The 16,489-nt window shown below is 35.0% G+C and overlaps 1 protein-coding gene across 3 annotated transcripts in view; it reads left to right on the forward strand.

Moving 5' to 3' along the window:
• HECTD2 (HECT domain E3 ubiquitin protein ligase 2) overlaps positions 1-11,870 on the forward strand; it is a 70,746-nt gene extending 58,876 nt beyond the window's left edge. Inside the window, exons 16-21 of one of the 3 annotated variants that reach the window (XM_019639115.1) lie at positions 3,025-3,099; positions 3,814-3,901; positions 3,988-4,094; positions 5,431-5,546; positions 6,139-6,282; positions 9,338-11,870. In XM_019639115.1, coding sequence (XP_019494660.1) covers positions 3,025-3,099; positions 3,814-3,901; positions 3,988-4,094; positions 5,431-5,546; positions 6,139-6,282; positions 9,338-9,458 — 651 coding nt within the window. In that variant the 3' untranslated portion in view covers positions 9,459-11,870. Of the gene's footprint in view, positions 1-3,024; positions 3,100-3,813; positions 3,902-3,987; positions 4,095-5,430; positions 5,547-6,138; positions 6,283-9,337 lie in introns of those variants that run through there. The other 2 variants (XM_019639116.1, XM_019639117.1) reach the window with 2 other exon arrangements.
• The last annotated feature ends 4,619 nt before the right edge of the window (positions 11,871-16,489 follow it).

Here is a 16,489-nt window from a genome sequence, read left to right on the forward strand (position 1 = left end):
GGGCAGTGTCACTGGCCCTCATATGTGGGATCCGAACCGGGGCCCTCTGGCATCCCAAGCGAGTTCTTAACCATCGCACCACTCGGCCGGCCCCGAGGCTGAGATTTTAATCCAGGCTCTGCCACTTATTAGCTCTGTGAACTTCGATAAGTTATTTAGCCTTTCTGAGCTCTAGTTTCTTTATGTGCATAATGGGATAATAAAACGTATATATTGGGGGGATTACATGAGATAAGGCACTTAGTACTTGATTACTTCTATGGATCCTTATTAAGATAATACTGTGCAATATAATTAACAGTGTCTTCAGCTGACAGGTATAAAATCAATACAACATGAATTTTATGGGACTGTCCTCTTAGAACTTGCCTCACTTCAAAAATTAGGTATCTGATCATCAAATTTAAGCCAAGGTTAAAATTTAGTAGATAGATGGATAGTATACATATCCTCCTGACAATCTGTTATAATATTTTACTGCTCAGCTTTTATAACTATTGTTCAGCCGAAAATTCCCTGTAATATTCTTAACAAATACCTAGATGTGGACATTTTCTTTTGCTCGTTAAGTATCTAAATAGCCCTGTGTTTCAATGGTCAGATGAGTCTGATGTATGGTTGGCGCCTTCCTATGGAAGTTGAGAAACCTCCCATAACATGTGTCCAATTAGAAAACCACTCTCCAAATCCCCAGGGGGTTGATATCAGACACTTTTTTGGAAGTTGATTTGGGTTCTTTCAGATTAAGAACATAAATTCACATTTTTATAAGACTCAATAGTTTGGAAAATAGTGTGCTATGACTGTTTGCAAAAGTTAATAGAGTAGGCTCTGATTAAGAAATTGAAAGATCTGCCTTCTATGGTCTTGTGTCTACCACACACTAGCTATGACCCTGGATGATTCACTTCATTTTCTTATCCGTAGAACGATGGAAGTAGACTAATCTCTGAGTTACCTTCTCATTTTAGATTTCTGTGATTTTTTTGTCCCCCTTACTTAGATTTTGCCAAAATTTTTACCGATAAATTTCCTAATTTTATTATTTGTTTATTGTTAGTAAATTATTTTATTATTAAAACTGTTTGAATTTGACTCATTTAAATCCAGCTTCTTTTTTTTTAAGTTAATGGATATTTTATGAATAAATATGCCAATATGTTGTTTTAATTATGGAGCTGAAGATTTCACTAAGCTAATTTCCTGTTCTTAGCTCTTTGATAATGAATCCAGCGTGTACATAGGCTATGAGATCAACTATTGAAAAAACTAAGTTTCTATACATGCATCAGTAAAGATTGAAAGGAAGCAGAAAAACTGCTGTTAGGATAGTAGAATATGGGTAATTTTTTTAAAGATATTTTATAAATGAATATTAATTTATTAATAACATCTATTAAAAATTAGTACCTAATTTCCATTTCATATATGGTAAAAATATATCCTAAAAAAGTTTTTTAACTTTTTAATTCAATTCCTTATTATTTGTATTTGTACACTGTGTTTTCAAGAAGAGTAAACAGGGAATTGAAGAGAAACATATTGTAGATTTGATTCTTAATTTAAAGACAATATCTGCAAGTATAGGACAAAAAGTACAGAAAGTAAGGAAAATACTTGACAATGTGGTGTTAATAAATACAGTAATTTTCCATGACCCTGTTAATGAATACTCCACTCTTATCTGAGAGGGGATCTATGACTCAAAGCATCAGAATTGTCCAGCAACAAGAAGAAATCTTCCCGACAGTCTTGTGAAAATTACATTTAAGGGCTTTAGTTGAAATTAGAGGAGAGGCAAGCATTACCTTCAATCAGCAACTGTAATGCTTCTTTTCCTTCTACTTACATCACTCTCAAATATGCTCTATTTAATAAGACCACGTTTTCAAACAATGTGTAAAAACAGTATTCTGACTCTTCACACACTCGTTGTAGGTTTACAAAAATCATTAAAAAGTTTATGCATAATTAATATTTTAGAGGTAGCATATTACAGTTAAGAGTCTAAGATTGATAGTATAGATAAAGACAATTCTCAACAAAAATTGGGGTTTGAAAATACAAGGCTGGGAATAAAAGGCCATACAGTCCTGAATAAATCAGATCTGAGTATATAACTTCATGATCTACTGACCTTGTATTTTGTCATTAAAATTTTAATCTTTGAAAGATGGTATGATAAATCCTTTGCCTTGGATTCACCAGTAGTCCCTGGAGTTCCTAATAAAAATCACAGATCTCCCAATTATAATTTTCAGCATCCATAATTTTTTAGTAACAGAAACAAATGACAATCATATCAACTATCTAGAGTTATATAAAATTTCTGGTTTTAATGAAATGGAAAATATATTATGTATGCAAGTATGTAAGATCATGCTAACCATGCTCTTTATCTTTTAAAATTTTAAATGAAAACTTTAATTTTTTCATAAAACCTGAAAATTTTTTCAATATTTGGTTAATTTTTCTAGTTGTTGATCTTTGCTCATGGATAACATGAATTATAAGCTAATGTAGAAAACTGATTTTTCCAGTGTTCTCAACTTCTTGGGAGAAAAAGGCACTGTAACTAAAATATAGAACCCAATTCACATGCATGAACTTTGTGTTTTCATGTTTAAAAGATGTATCCTAAAACAGCAGTTTTTTTAAAGAATATAAATGAAAGTGAAAATACTACAGATTTATAAATAGTAATGTTGCAGACAGCAGTGGATTATGATGGAAACTGTGCTCTTAGAGCGCTGCATAAGAACAGACCCCAGAGTTATGCCTCTTTGATTTGAACAGTATATTTCCCCCCCCTTATGACCTTTTCCAATGAAAAGGTAGATGGTAGAAATCATTAACAAGCATTTTGTGACCTGGAAAATACATCTCAAATATTATCTTGATTTCAAAACCTGAAAGAGTTTACTTGTCTATCTCACGTGTGATTGAGCTACAGTAGATCCACTTAACTATTTGAGGTAATACTATTTGGTTTAAAAACACAGATAACAGATTTCTTTTTTACAGGAGTTGGCCCATGGATTAAGTGAACTGCTGTCCTATGAAGGCAATGTTGAAGAGGATTTCTATTCAACCTTCCAGGTACTGTTAAGGGCAAAAAGCTTTCTGTTAACCATGTATTTCATGTATGAAAATGCCATTTGTTATTAAACGTCCATTACTAGAAAAGATGAATGGGATTAATCAACACATACCATCCCCTATTTTAAAGGGTCTTAACCTGATAAAGTAGAGACAGTGAAGCAGACACACATAAATGAGCAGTCATCAAAAGTGCTTGAAGAAATTCACCAGGGGTGACAGTACAACTGCTTCTAGACTGCTGGTGTATTCCCGATCAACTCAGTTACTTTCTCAGAGCTTTCCAACTTCTAAAAATAAGCCTTTCTTGTAGCTTCAATACAAGAATTTAGGAGCGGAAACATGTATCAGACCCAAACGCTCTCATTTCTACTACTCTAACACTAACTGGGAGGTAGAAATTGTAGTAATCCACATAGCTCCAGAGGACCTGAGTGTTACCTAAATGGCCACACAGGTTTTGTGAACATCGGTAAAGTATAATATTAAACTGTATTCAGCAGGATTAAGTTAAAGCCCTACCTTTTAACTTCAAAATGCTCTCATGACACCTCGTTCTTAATACAGATATCACAAGAGCTTAGTCTTTCTGTAGTTTGTATATTTAGAAGGAGAAAAAAAACTGTTGTTTTTAAATTTTACAAACCCGTTCATTGAAGCCTGTTATGACATCAACCATACCAATGAACATCTTGTGTTGGAATCTCCCATCAGGTTTTTCAAGAAGAGTTTGGAATAATTAAGTCCTATAACTTAAAGCCAGGTGGTGATAAGATTCCAGTTACCAAGCAAAATAGGAAAGGTAAGTTAGACACCATTTCTTAATTAAAATGCTTTAGTGTTTACCATTTACTTTTACTATGTAACAGATGTAAAATTGCTTTTCAGAATATGTACAGCTTTATATTGACTTTCTTCTCAACAAATCCATCTATAAGCAGTTTGCTGCATTTTATTATGGATTTCATAGTGTGTGTGCTTCAAATGCCCTTATGGTGAGTTTAGGACTTTTAATTATGCTTTCAATTAGGTTTTGTAATACAACAATGTTGACAAATAATTTCTTAAATGTTTTAGTAGGTAAGCTTTTAAAGTAGAGAATGTTTTCTACTTTTTAAAGATAAAGCTAGAAATAAAAACAGTTCTCCCGTTTCAGCCTTATCTCTCTAAAGGGAAAAAAGACCAGTCAACTCCATTTTTCTCCCCTGTGCTATGTCTTTTAGGGCTTTAAAAAATTTCCCCAAGCAGTGGATAAAGAGATCCCTGTGGATCAAGGTCTTAATACTGAGGGACAAAGCATAGTAAACAGCTAACACATAAAGCTCCAGGGCAAAAGCCACAACTTCTGATTGACTAAGGAACATATTTTATAATTGCTTCCTGCTGCTTTACCGGTCCCTCAGCAACTCTGAGCTGCCTTTTACCCATAGGAAGCAGTTTGTCTCCAGAGTCCTGATGGACTCTGTTTGTTTGACTTATCTTAGCCTTGTGACTATGGGTCAGCTGCTGGTTAGAACACCATGCTGGAGTGATATGATAAAAGCAGAGTTTTCTAAAGAATCCATGTTCTCCCCACCGCTACCCCGGGCAGGCTCCATCACACCATTTGTATCTCACCTCAGTTTTATTATGAGGGTTTAGAGTAAGGTCTTTTATTTGAATTATTTTTCAAAGGAGAGAGCTTGTTTTAGAGTAACCTTCATCACATGTTTCTTGTTAAAAGTACCTTTGAAAATGGAGCACTTTATTGAGCTCTAATTGAGTTTTATCTGTGATACACTGGTAGTTGTCGGGGTAAGGGAAGAAAAATAAGAACTAAGTGGCATGCCATGGCTTCTCTTTTAGAGTTTTAATCTCTTTAGAGACAACCTATATAGGTGAAAAGAACCAGTGAACGACACAAGACAGACTGTAACCAAGTACACCCAAACCCTACAGTGCACACATCCTGTGCATCATTGGAGGGGATACTGGAAGGAGGCAGGCAGATCAGTGGATGCTGGAGTAGCTAAGAAGTCCACACTGGGTTTTGGGGAAGAGTTGTAATTTGAATTCATGCTTAGTCATCTTCTGGTTTTTCTGGCAAACTGCTACTGTTTGCAAAAGGGGGGGACCAAATAGTTTGACAAGATTTATAAGCTCTCAGAAGCAAAAATGTATTACCTCAGTAGGAAAAATATAAATGGAGAAGATTTTCCTTTAACAAAAATGGTTTGATTTACTATAAAAGAAGTCATGATTTTTGTACTTTGATTCAGTGAAAATAGTTCCAATTTCACTTTTTTTAAATCATCATTTTTATGATCATTTTTGATAAATAATTAATGGCAGCTGCTTCGTCCAGAAGAGGTTGAAATTCTGGTCTGTGGAAGTCCTGAACTGGATATGCATGCTCTGCAGAGAAGCACACAGTATGACGGCTATGCGAAAACTGACCTGACAATACGGTGAGCTCTTTATGCTTGTGATGGTGAGGATGCAAAAGGGGGAGCAAAAGAGGATGTGGTTAATTTATTTGTGTAACTTATGGTCTTTGCACCAAGTAAGTCAGCTGAAATATTGTAGAGTTCCACACTGTCTTATTTCATTTCTAGAAAGTAACATGAGAATATTAAATGTGAAATCATTTAGCAGTCCCCTTTGGAGAGAGTGATATAAATAAGTTTCCACAAAAGTATAGAGATTTTACTGTTTTAAAAACGACTTTGGTTCTAGAATTTCAGGGATGCTATACATTTAAATAGCATTTTAATAGCACTGTGTTGAAAAAAAAGAAGAAAAATTAAATAGGCAAAAAATGGCTTCTGTACTATCTACTGTTGGACTACTTTTATAATTTTAGAAAAATGTTATTTTTATAATAGTGTTAGTCAAAAATCTAATTTATATATAGAAGCTTGTTATTCCTTGATTTCATAATAAGAGTATTATGTATGTTTAGGGAAGTTTTTTCCTTACAGCTTACATTATATTACTTTATTTTGATCTGCAGCATTTTTGTCAGGACATTTTATATAAATTTCCTTTGTTGTTTTCTAGATACTTTTGGGATGTTGTGCTTGGATTTCCTCTTGACCTTCAAAAGAAATTGCTACATTTTACCACTGGAAGTGACAGAGTACCTGTAGGAGGAATGGCTGATTTGAATTTTAAAATTTCAAAGAATGAAACTTCTACTAATTGGTAAATTTCCAGATTGTAATTTTATTTTTAATCTATGTTTTGTTAATAATATTATGTTTAGAATTAGAGGCTTCTTTCAGTCTGAAGTTGTCTTCATAGAAAAACCCTGGAAGTAAACATGGCCTTGAAATGAGAGAGACTGTGGCTTAAGGTCCTATATTAATTTTTGAGACATACCAATACTAACTGATAATAATTTCTTTCCATGAACTTTTTGCTTTTCTAAGTCAACTGTTTTGTAGTCTCTTTTAGAATCTACCTTGCTTTCAGTTGCATATTGTCTAAACTGCATTTTTATTTACAGGTGTTTTTTATTAAAAATGCCAAGGTGGGTTTTTTTGGCTATTATAATTGGTACTTGAAGTCCTCTAGTACTAAATGTACCTCTATTACTAATTCTCTTTTCTTTTTATCGAGTGCTGTTTGCATATGAAAGTGATGATGATGATGGTGATGGATTTAAATTATTTTCTAATAATGTTGATGGGTTAATGCTGATCTACTTCTTTTCCCAACCAATTTGTAATTTCTAAAACTAATTTGAGTAGACCCTACTTTGATTATAATCATTTTTTCTGCTGCCCCATATATTTCCCGAGTTCTGTCAGTTTTTCTTTTCATTTGTGAACTGGAATTTATTCTTTCCTTTCCCACTGCTACCACTGACAGCTATGCTGATGGTGTGGAGTTCGCAAGGGCTGAAGGAAGGGGTCTAGAAATCCGCAGAAATCTTAAATGAAAATGAGTGTCATCAGGTAGAGGGTGGGGGAGCTGATCAAAAGGATTCAGAGCATGAATATTGCATGTGCGTTGGGGGCAGCAGCATTAAAGGTGCGGGTATCAAGTGTCTCCGAAATCTTTATATTATTATTATTATTATTATTATTATTATTATTATTATTATTATTTTATATTTGAGATTTTTAGTTTAGGCTGTGATAACCAAAACAAGCAAGCAAACAAACAACAGAAAACTTGAAACAGGCTTTTGTCAAATGATCAAAACTCATCCTTTTCAGGGAAGCAGAAGGTAGACCCCCTGCTTCACTGTTGCTTGCACTCTGCTGGGTTTTGACCCTTATGGAGTCACAGCCTGGATCGTTTTTCTCATCTTCCCCTTCCTCATGCGCTTCTTCACTTTCTTGTTCTTCTTCATCATCAGCAGCAGCAGCAGCAGCAGCATCTTCAGTAGCTTCTCCAGTGAAGTATAACACTTACCTTGGAATTACATGCTCACGTAAAAACTGCCCCATTTCAAAGTCTGCAGCAAGGATACTTCAGCATCATCTCCCAGATCTCCTCTCTCAGGAACTTCAGGGGCAAAAAAATGAAAGAGTGAGTCACTGGAAACTGTTTTGGTCACAGTACAAACTACCCCATGTCCATTGTGTTTCTGCTGCTTTTTAACGGGTTTCAGAATGACATTCTTCGCTTCTTCCCAATCTATCTGGCACTCTGTACAACCCATAATTTCTGGTCCATCAAAAGAAAAGGGATTGGAATCATCTGGTTCTGACCTCATCCTATATGTCAGTTCATTTGTGAAATCTTCATTGGGTTCAAAGAGGAATTCTAAGAGAAAGCTCAGAGCCTAATTCTAAGGCCAGCATCTGAGAGAACTTCATTTTAATATTTTTCAAGTGCTTCAGAAGAGGTCCGTTGTATTCCTGGGCCATATCACTGAGCAAGTCAATATTCTTAAAAACAGTCAGCCAAAAATTCAGGAATTCCCTTGGGGTCTTCTTTTTCTTCATCCTTTTTTACATCTTCAGTCTTGGCCATTTCTTTCAGCTCCTTGGAAATTTCATCTTCTTCATCTGGTTCCCATTCACATTCTTCTTCTGTAGGTTCATAAATTGCATTCATGATCTCAAATCACTAATTAAATAGAAGCTGATAGAGAACAGCATACTTTCTTTCAAGATCATGAACTTCCTCATAGAACTTCGCTTCTATCTGTGCACATTGAACTTGAAGGCTTTTGAGAGCATTCGCTCATCTAACTACGCTAAGCAAGCTTTCAGTGTATCCTGTGGGTGTTCCTACCAGAGTCATCAAGTCTTTCCTGGGTAGCTGCAAGAATCTGAGGATTTGTCATCATCTGAACAGTCAGCTAATGTGCTTTGAGTTTTGGTTCTTCACCACTTTCTTCTTCTTCTACTTCTTTAACATCATCCAAATCTTGATCAAATTCAGGCTGTCCTTTGCTTTTAGTTAGATGTGTGACTATAGCCATGTGACTATGTTTGGACAGTGAGATAAAAAGTAGCATAGAACTTCAAAGAAGCTTCCTTTATAGGATGGTAAACAGCTGGGAGGCCTTTTTGATCTTGCTTCCTCCCTAGAAGAGGGATTTGATGGCCAGAACTCTAGCAGCCGCATTGGGCCATGAGACATCTTGTTAATGTCTGCCATGTTGTAAGAATTCCAAATGTCGGTGGCTAGCAAGAGGAGCCAAGCGGCCAGAGCTGCGCAGGCAGTGACTCAGGGCAGCCGTAGGAGGAGCCAGAGCCACCTTCTTATGTTTGACAGTCAAGACTGAAATAATAGTAACAGTCATATGTTCTGCTATTCTGCTAGGTGGTCTATGATTGGGTTGTTGGAAAAGTCATGACGTATTTTTTCTGTTTTTTGTTGTAAAATGCGTCATGACTTTTCCGACAACCCAGTAGATAGCTCTTTTAATCTTTTAAACACCTTAGTTGGATAATATGCCCTATCATGGCGATGAGGAGACTGAGATTTGGAACCAAGTCCCACAACTCGTAAGTGAGGCAGACAGTATTCAAATTCAGATGTGTCTGACTCCAAAAATAATGCCTTTAGCATGAAAGTTGCATGAGGCAGAGACATTGACTGTCTTGTCTGTAAACTTAGCCCTGTGCCTAGAAGGGTGCCTGATGCATAGTAGGTTCAGTGAAGGAAAGAATGAGTCATCTCTTAGGATAGTAAAATAGATTTGAATGTGTGGGTCCTGGTATTTTGAAAGTTGCTTAGCAGTTATTCTGAATGTGTGTTAAAGCTTAGTATCTTTAAAAAAAGTTTTTTCCCCTAGGTTGCCTGTGGCCCACACCTGCTTCAATCAACTTTGCCTTCCCCCCTACAAAAGCAAAAAAGACCTGAAACAGAAATTGATCATTGGAATTTCAAATTCAGAAGGTTTTGGACTTGAGTAACCTAGAAGACTTGAAATATATTTCATATGTAGCATTCACTTCCCTCTTATTGTGCCTTTAACCTTTTTATGTTTTTGTTTCAAAACACCTTGACAAAGCTCACCAACTTTAAAATACTGATTTTTTTAAAAATCAAATATGAAGTATGTTTAGCGGAGGCATGATTTTCTAAAACCACAAACATTGCTTGAGTGGGGAAAAGACCAGACGGCAGAGACAGGTATGGGTTCCGTCCTTCTTTTATACAGCACTTTAGCATTCTGCGTACGTAGTGTGTCACAGGTATTCCACTGGGAAAACAATGTGTGGGAAAGAATGCACTGATGACACGATGGAACCCAGTGGCAGGCTGTATGCTGCCAGCACATAGTAGCAACACACATTGCTACATTATCGTTAATGTAAGGCACACAGCCATATTTTCATATAGAGGTAAACAACAGTATCATTGCAAATGCAGTTTACAGGGTTTTTTGATATACTGGCTTTGGTCCTACAAGATCCTTTTCAACTGTTGCTGAAAAGCATGTAAATAACTACGTAATAGCCTGAGAATAATGGAATTTTGATAGTGCCATTTATTGCTAAAGATTTATTTTTACAAAGTAAATTCAGGGTTTTAGATGTGTATACAGCTTTTACAAATCAATAAAGATGATTGTACAAGAGTGTAACTATTTTCAGACTAATTGGATTCAAGGTTATATTCTTTTAAGTATTGTTAGTCTGCATGCACATTGGCAGTAAACTAGTTCCTTTGAGTACTTCTGTAATATTTGTATAATAATCATTTCTTCTTAAGGGTCGGGATATTAGAAAAGAAATCAGATAACTAATCATTGATGAATTAAGTCAACTACAAGCACAAAAGAAAACTTTTTATATATACTTTGATCAATGTACAAGGCTTATTTCTAATATTTTTTGATTACCAGTTGTACTGAAACACTAATTTTAGTAAAGTTTGGGATAAGATGTTTGACAAAAGTGAATACAATAAAAACATTTGTGTCAAATGACGTAGCTTGGTGGAAAAATCAAGTTCAACATTTTGATCAAAATGTTTGTTTTTCACTGGATTCTGAATATAGTAAATTCAAAAGTACTCTTTTTGGACTTTCTAATAAAGTAGCATGTAAAAAGAAACTGCATTTTAAGTCAGACAGTAAATGGTTTTCTTTTAATTTACAGCAAATGAAGCAGTTTTATTAGCATGTTACAAGTACTTCCATATCAAGACTTCTCTATTATACTTTAATAGTTTTCCTTCAGAAAACTCTGAAGATATATTTGCAATAAGAATGAAGCCAGCATTTAGTACCAGCATATGGTTCACATGCGAATAATACTTTCACACAGTTTTTTCTGAGTTACACTGTTTCCTTATTGCTATGCTTCCTGCACCCAACCAGCAGACTTCTTTTCGGGTGGGGGAACAGCTTGGTTTCCTGAAGTTCTGAAGCCAACGTCGGAATCTTTAAGGGAAAGGAGCTAGGACTTGGTTTACTCCTCTCTTTGAGACAGAAGCGACTGCTTTTATATTTGGATATGCTATTTAAAGGATTTTCTTCTTAAAAATCTTGGAAAGCCTGAGAGAGTTAAAGTCATGTTGGTTTTGTTTTGTTTGCTCTGTTTTTAATCCATATGCAAATAAAACTGCTTCTTTCTTACACTGCTTGAACTAGAAAGTAAGATGTTTAATGTAGGTTACTACTAACGAATAAGCACAAAAGAATAATCATGTATAAGAAACCAGATTTAAGTGTTTTAAATAAAATGTAAAGTTTTTATTTGGTAGAGACGGAAAAAATTGTATTGGTTTGGTCTGCATGTTTAATGATGTGCTTGTATATCGTTAGCTGTGTCATTTTTAAATAAGAAGTACACAAGCAAGCCAGATTTTTAAATGACAAATTCCATAAATAACTGGAAAATTTGTGTTGTCTGTTGTTAAGTTGAAATTTATAACCGTTTATCACTTAATTATACATTGCCTTTATTTATTTATGCTGTTTTTTGTTTACTATGTAACAATACCTCATTTTTTTAAAAAACCACTACTGTTATATTTTGTTAATTTAAACAGCTAGAAAATTCATGTAGTTGCTTTTTTTATATAATCTGTTAATGAATAATTGATTTTTGTATCTGCCACAGTAAATTAAATTGTTACACAGAATCTATCAGTATTTACAAAATGTCTGTACTTTTAAAATCTTTGCTTAATCATATTTTTGTCTGTATGATCAGAAGTTTTTAACAGTCCCTGTTTTTTGTAGAAATCTGTATTGTATTAAGTTGTTAACTTCTGGATAAAAATGTTCAAATATTAAAGTTATACAATCAGTCAGGTTTCAGTTTATTTTCTGAACATTACACAACTAATTAAAACCGTAAGTTTAAAATATCTTACATATGCAAACTGTTCCCTTCATTACACTGCCTCTAAAGCAGTGCTTAGGAAAAGTGTTAATACATATGGCTTCAAAAGAGGTGTGTTGTTATTGACACCAAGTACAACCAACTACATTATTTTCAGTATGAAACAATGTATACCCAATGTCTGGATATATTCCACCAAGTGAGTGTTATCATAATGCCATGGAGACCACCCAGAAATGAACTAAGTATGACATTTCATTGGCCATAGATAGACAACTTCAGATTTTAAGTATTTCTCTCCAAAACTATCTGTTTGGACTTTTTCCTTGCCCACGTTTCCTATACTTAAGAAAAAGAGAGGAGATGATGAGACTGTAGAAGAGAATATCATGGATAATGTGATGAATGGAAGAAGATAGGTAGTTGGAGGGTACACGATCAGTTCACCCAGACAGCCACACAGCCTTTCATCCAGTGTAGTGGGTTAAGAACTGCACGTTGGAGTCAGACCACCTGGGTTTGGGTTTACTGCTCACTAGCTGTGTTTCCTCGGCCAAGTTACATAATCTCCCTGTGCCTCAATTATCAAGTGACAATAATTTGTAAAATGGAAATAATCTACCTACCTCATATAGAGGGTTGTAAGGAAAATTAAACGAATATGTGTAAACCACTTCCTTACACAGTGCCTGGCCCAGAATATGCAATGCAGTGCTAATGTGGTTGTGACACTTGCTGAACCCTGGAGGGTTTGACTCTCCTACATTGGGTTCAACCACCTGTTAAAGAACACCAAGTGCTTTGAGGCATTCAAGTTGTTGGAATATTTCTTATTCTGAAACAGTGCTTTAGAATTTACCCATATAGATGTCTCACTAGGCAAGGGTTTTTAATACGGTTTTACAGATGTGTAACAAGATGCAATTTTAAAATTCAAAAATAAATGAGCAGTCTATTTTTAATGAAACATTTCAAATTTAGAGAAAATTTTCAGAGATTAACATAATAAAACCATGTTTCCACTCAGATCTAACAAATGTTAACATTTTGCCAGATTTTAAATAAAAAAATCACAGATGGAGTTGAAGCCCCTTTTTCTGTGCTTCTCTCATCCCAAAATACTTTCTCTCTTTTCCCCATAAAGCCGTAGTTGGTGTGAATCCTTCCCACACTGCCTTACATTTATATTACACATGCCTCTCTGTAAACACTATATAGTATTGTTATTGTGGCATACCCACTATCATATACTACCTGTCTGTACACAACTTTTTACACTCAATATTGTCTTTTCTAAATTGACCCCTGATTATACATTTAGATATAGCTCGCCCATTTTAATGGCAGAACAGAATCCTGTTAAGTGAATGTACCACTGTTTGTTGATCCATCCTCCCCCACGGGCTAACGTTCAGATCTTTTCTCCAGTGTGAGCCAGGCTCCAACGAGCACACTTGCCCGTGTTGAGTGTATATGCAGAAGTCCCCTTAAGGGACAGCCCGGATGTGGAATGGCTGAGTCACAGGGTGCACAGCTTCAGCTTTGCCAAGTGTTGTCCAGTTGCTCTCCAGAGTGGTGGTTCCAGCGTTCATTTCCACCACATTATACGGGCTGTCCTTCCTCCACATTCTCAACACTTCTTGGTTTTAGCTGACCTTTTTTGCTTATCTGACCAGTGTGTTTTAATTTACATTTCCATAGTTGCTAATGACCTTGAGCACCTTTTTGTATGTTTACAGGCTGTTCAGATTTTTTCTGTGAAGGGCAAGTTCAATATTGTTTGCCTAATTTTTCTCTATTCTTTTCCTCCTTGGTTTTAGGAGTTATGTCTTTATTCTGAACATTGATCCTTTGTTAACAGTTAAAAGCAATATCGCTTCAGCATGACTCCCAGATCGGCCAATGACTGTGACTTGGACTAAATGACTTAACATCTCACCTCAGTTTACCCATTTCTAAAATAAAATAATAATACCTAGCTCATAGAGTCGTTAAACCTAGGTATAAGTATATATAAATATATATTGTGCTTATGTACTTATTTGTATATATCTTATAAATATATGTAATGTGTAAGTTAAATAAGTTTATAAGTATATGTATATATATGAATTAGATATATACATATATATTTATAAATAAAACATATATATATATATATATACACACACACACACACACACACACACACACACGTATGTATATAAATACATTACTTATATTTATGCCTGATCCATACATGGTATTTGGTATTAGTACAATTACTATTAACGTTGTTATTGCGAAGATCTAGTACATGGTCTGATTTTTATCTTTTGTAATACAATTTTTTAAATTTTAATGTAATCCATAAAATAAAACATTATATAGTTAATGTTTGTTTAGATTTAATCATGTATTTATAATTTCTTTGTATACCATTTCCTCTTCTGTTATTTTTCACACCTACCTCTGGGATCAATTTTCTTCCTCCTAAATTATATCAATGAGAAGCTCTTTAAATGAGGGTTTCTTGGTAGTAAATTCTTTTTTCATTTGTCTGAAAATGCTTTTATTTCACCTTTATTCATGACAGATTCATTAAACATGCATTTTTATGTTGATGGTTACTTTTCTCGTAGGACTGTTAATATATTAATCCACTATCTTTGGGTTTCATTGTTGATATGAAGTTAGCTGTCAGTACAATTGTCATTCCTTGGTAGATACTCTTTTTTTTCCTCTGGCTATTTTAAGATATTTCTTTCCTCATGAAACTGCAGAACATTAAAGACAATGTGTATATTGTATATTTTTTAGCCTACTTAGGATTCATTATGGTTCTTGAATTTGTATCTTTCAATTCTAGAGAATTCTTCAGCCATTTTTCTCTTTGAATATTGGTCTTCCTTCTCTCTAATCTCTCCTGTTAAGTGTATGTTGGACCATCTCATTCAACCATTCCATCTCTATCTATTGTTAACCAGCCCACTGAGTTTTTTGTGTTTTTTTTTTTTGTTAGCTGAGCCATCCTGCCACCTGTTGGCAGCTCAGTGGCAGCTCAGCTCGGGCCGGACTCGAACCACTGTTGCTCAGAGCTCAAACCTTTGAGCGAGCTCTTAACCAACTGAGCTACTCAGCCGGCCCGAGTTTTTTTGTTTGTTTGTTTTTAATTTCAGTGGCTGTATTTTTCACTTCTAGAAATTCTTCTGGTTCCTTTTAAAGTCCACCATCTCTTTTATCTTACTCTTTCTTTCATAGGGTTTTACTTCTTTAATATTTTTCAGCATACTTGTTTAATACTCTCTGTTAGATTGTTCTCTCTTTAGTTCTTGAAGTACTAATTCTTGATAAGTTCATCAACTGGCTCTCATAGTGACTTATGTTTGTGTGTATTTGTAGTTTTGTATTTTCGTTTTACTTAATTTTATGTCCTCAGTGGTGCACGTGCCTTACCAGAATAGTTTCATGTTCTCTACCAAAACCCTATAGGTTTCCCACACCAATTTTTATGTTAACTTCCTTTTTAGGGTTCCTTTTCCAATTGTGTAAATTTGGAACCCCTCACCCAGAGTGACACAGGTTGGGGCTTATGAGTAGAGTTTTTCTATTCCCTTTTCATAGACACAGCAATCCTTGTAAACAATAGGCTTTATGAAGTGGGATCAGTTTTGTTTCCTTGCCTTGAAAGGCCTAAGGCATGTCTGTTGAACTTAAATGGGCATTAAAACACATTAGAGGGTGCATCCCCCTCATGAGTCACCTAATCCTGCTTACCACTTTAGGCTTTTCATTTCTTCTTCATTTCCTATAACTGACAATTGCCCTTCCTTTCAATCTTGGACATTTATATTTTAAGATTTTTGTAGATATATGTTGTCTAAAATGTATAAAAGTTTATCATAGTAAATGGCGTCTTCCATTTCTGCACAGCCTGTACAAGCATGCCTCTTGGTTCTCTCTATCCCATCCAATGTGTGAATCTTAAATACGTTGTTCTCTGCAGATTATTTACACCAATCTTTATTTTTTTGTTACCACTTGTTTATTGAGTGCCTATTATATTTAAACTGGAGGCTGATCACAGTTCCATGTACCACTTGCTTATTCTTTACAAACATAAGGAGCAGATATGATTCTGAATAGTTATGAAGTATTAAAATGTGTACCATATCAAGAAAATATCTCCAGGATTTTCATGACAATTATACAACTAAGTGTTTTCATGCCATTTAGATATTACAACTCAGAGCGCGTGGGTATACGTACAATAGGCGCATTAGTCACCACTGAGTTAAGCTGCTAAGCTTTTCTGCAACCTGACTTGACTTTCTATGTGCACACAAGCACACAAATTACAATAGAAAAAAATATAGAATTATTTCAGTAGGGTTTCTCAAGGAGCACAGTCTTGTGTTAACCATAGGTATATAGGCCACCTCTCCTTATAAGACTCAATAGGCTTTCCTTACTTGCCTATTTCTGTCACTGGCAATCTTATTTTCCCTGGTTCACTTGGCTTGTAAACGTTGGTCTCATTTTAATTTTTCCTTCTCTTCAGCCACATATCAACAAGCTTCACCTTTATGCTGCTTCTCAGATTTGATCCTTTTTTCTACTCCATTGCTACAGTGTCCTCTTTGATTTAGACACTCAACCCTTCATAGCTA

Source organism: Hipposideros armiger, unplaced genomic scaffold (genome assembly GCF_001890085.2).
Source record: "Hipposideros armiger isolate ML-2016 unplaced genomic scaffold, ASM189008v1 scaffold_42, whole genome shotgun sequence".
NCBI classification, from domain to species: Eukaryota; Metazoa; Chordata; class Mammalia; order Chiroptera; family Hipposideridae; genus Hipposideros; species Hipposideros armiger.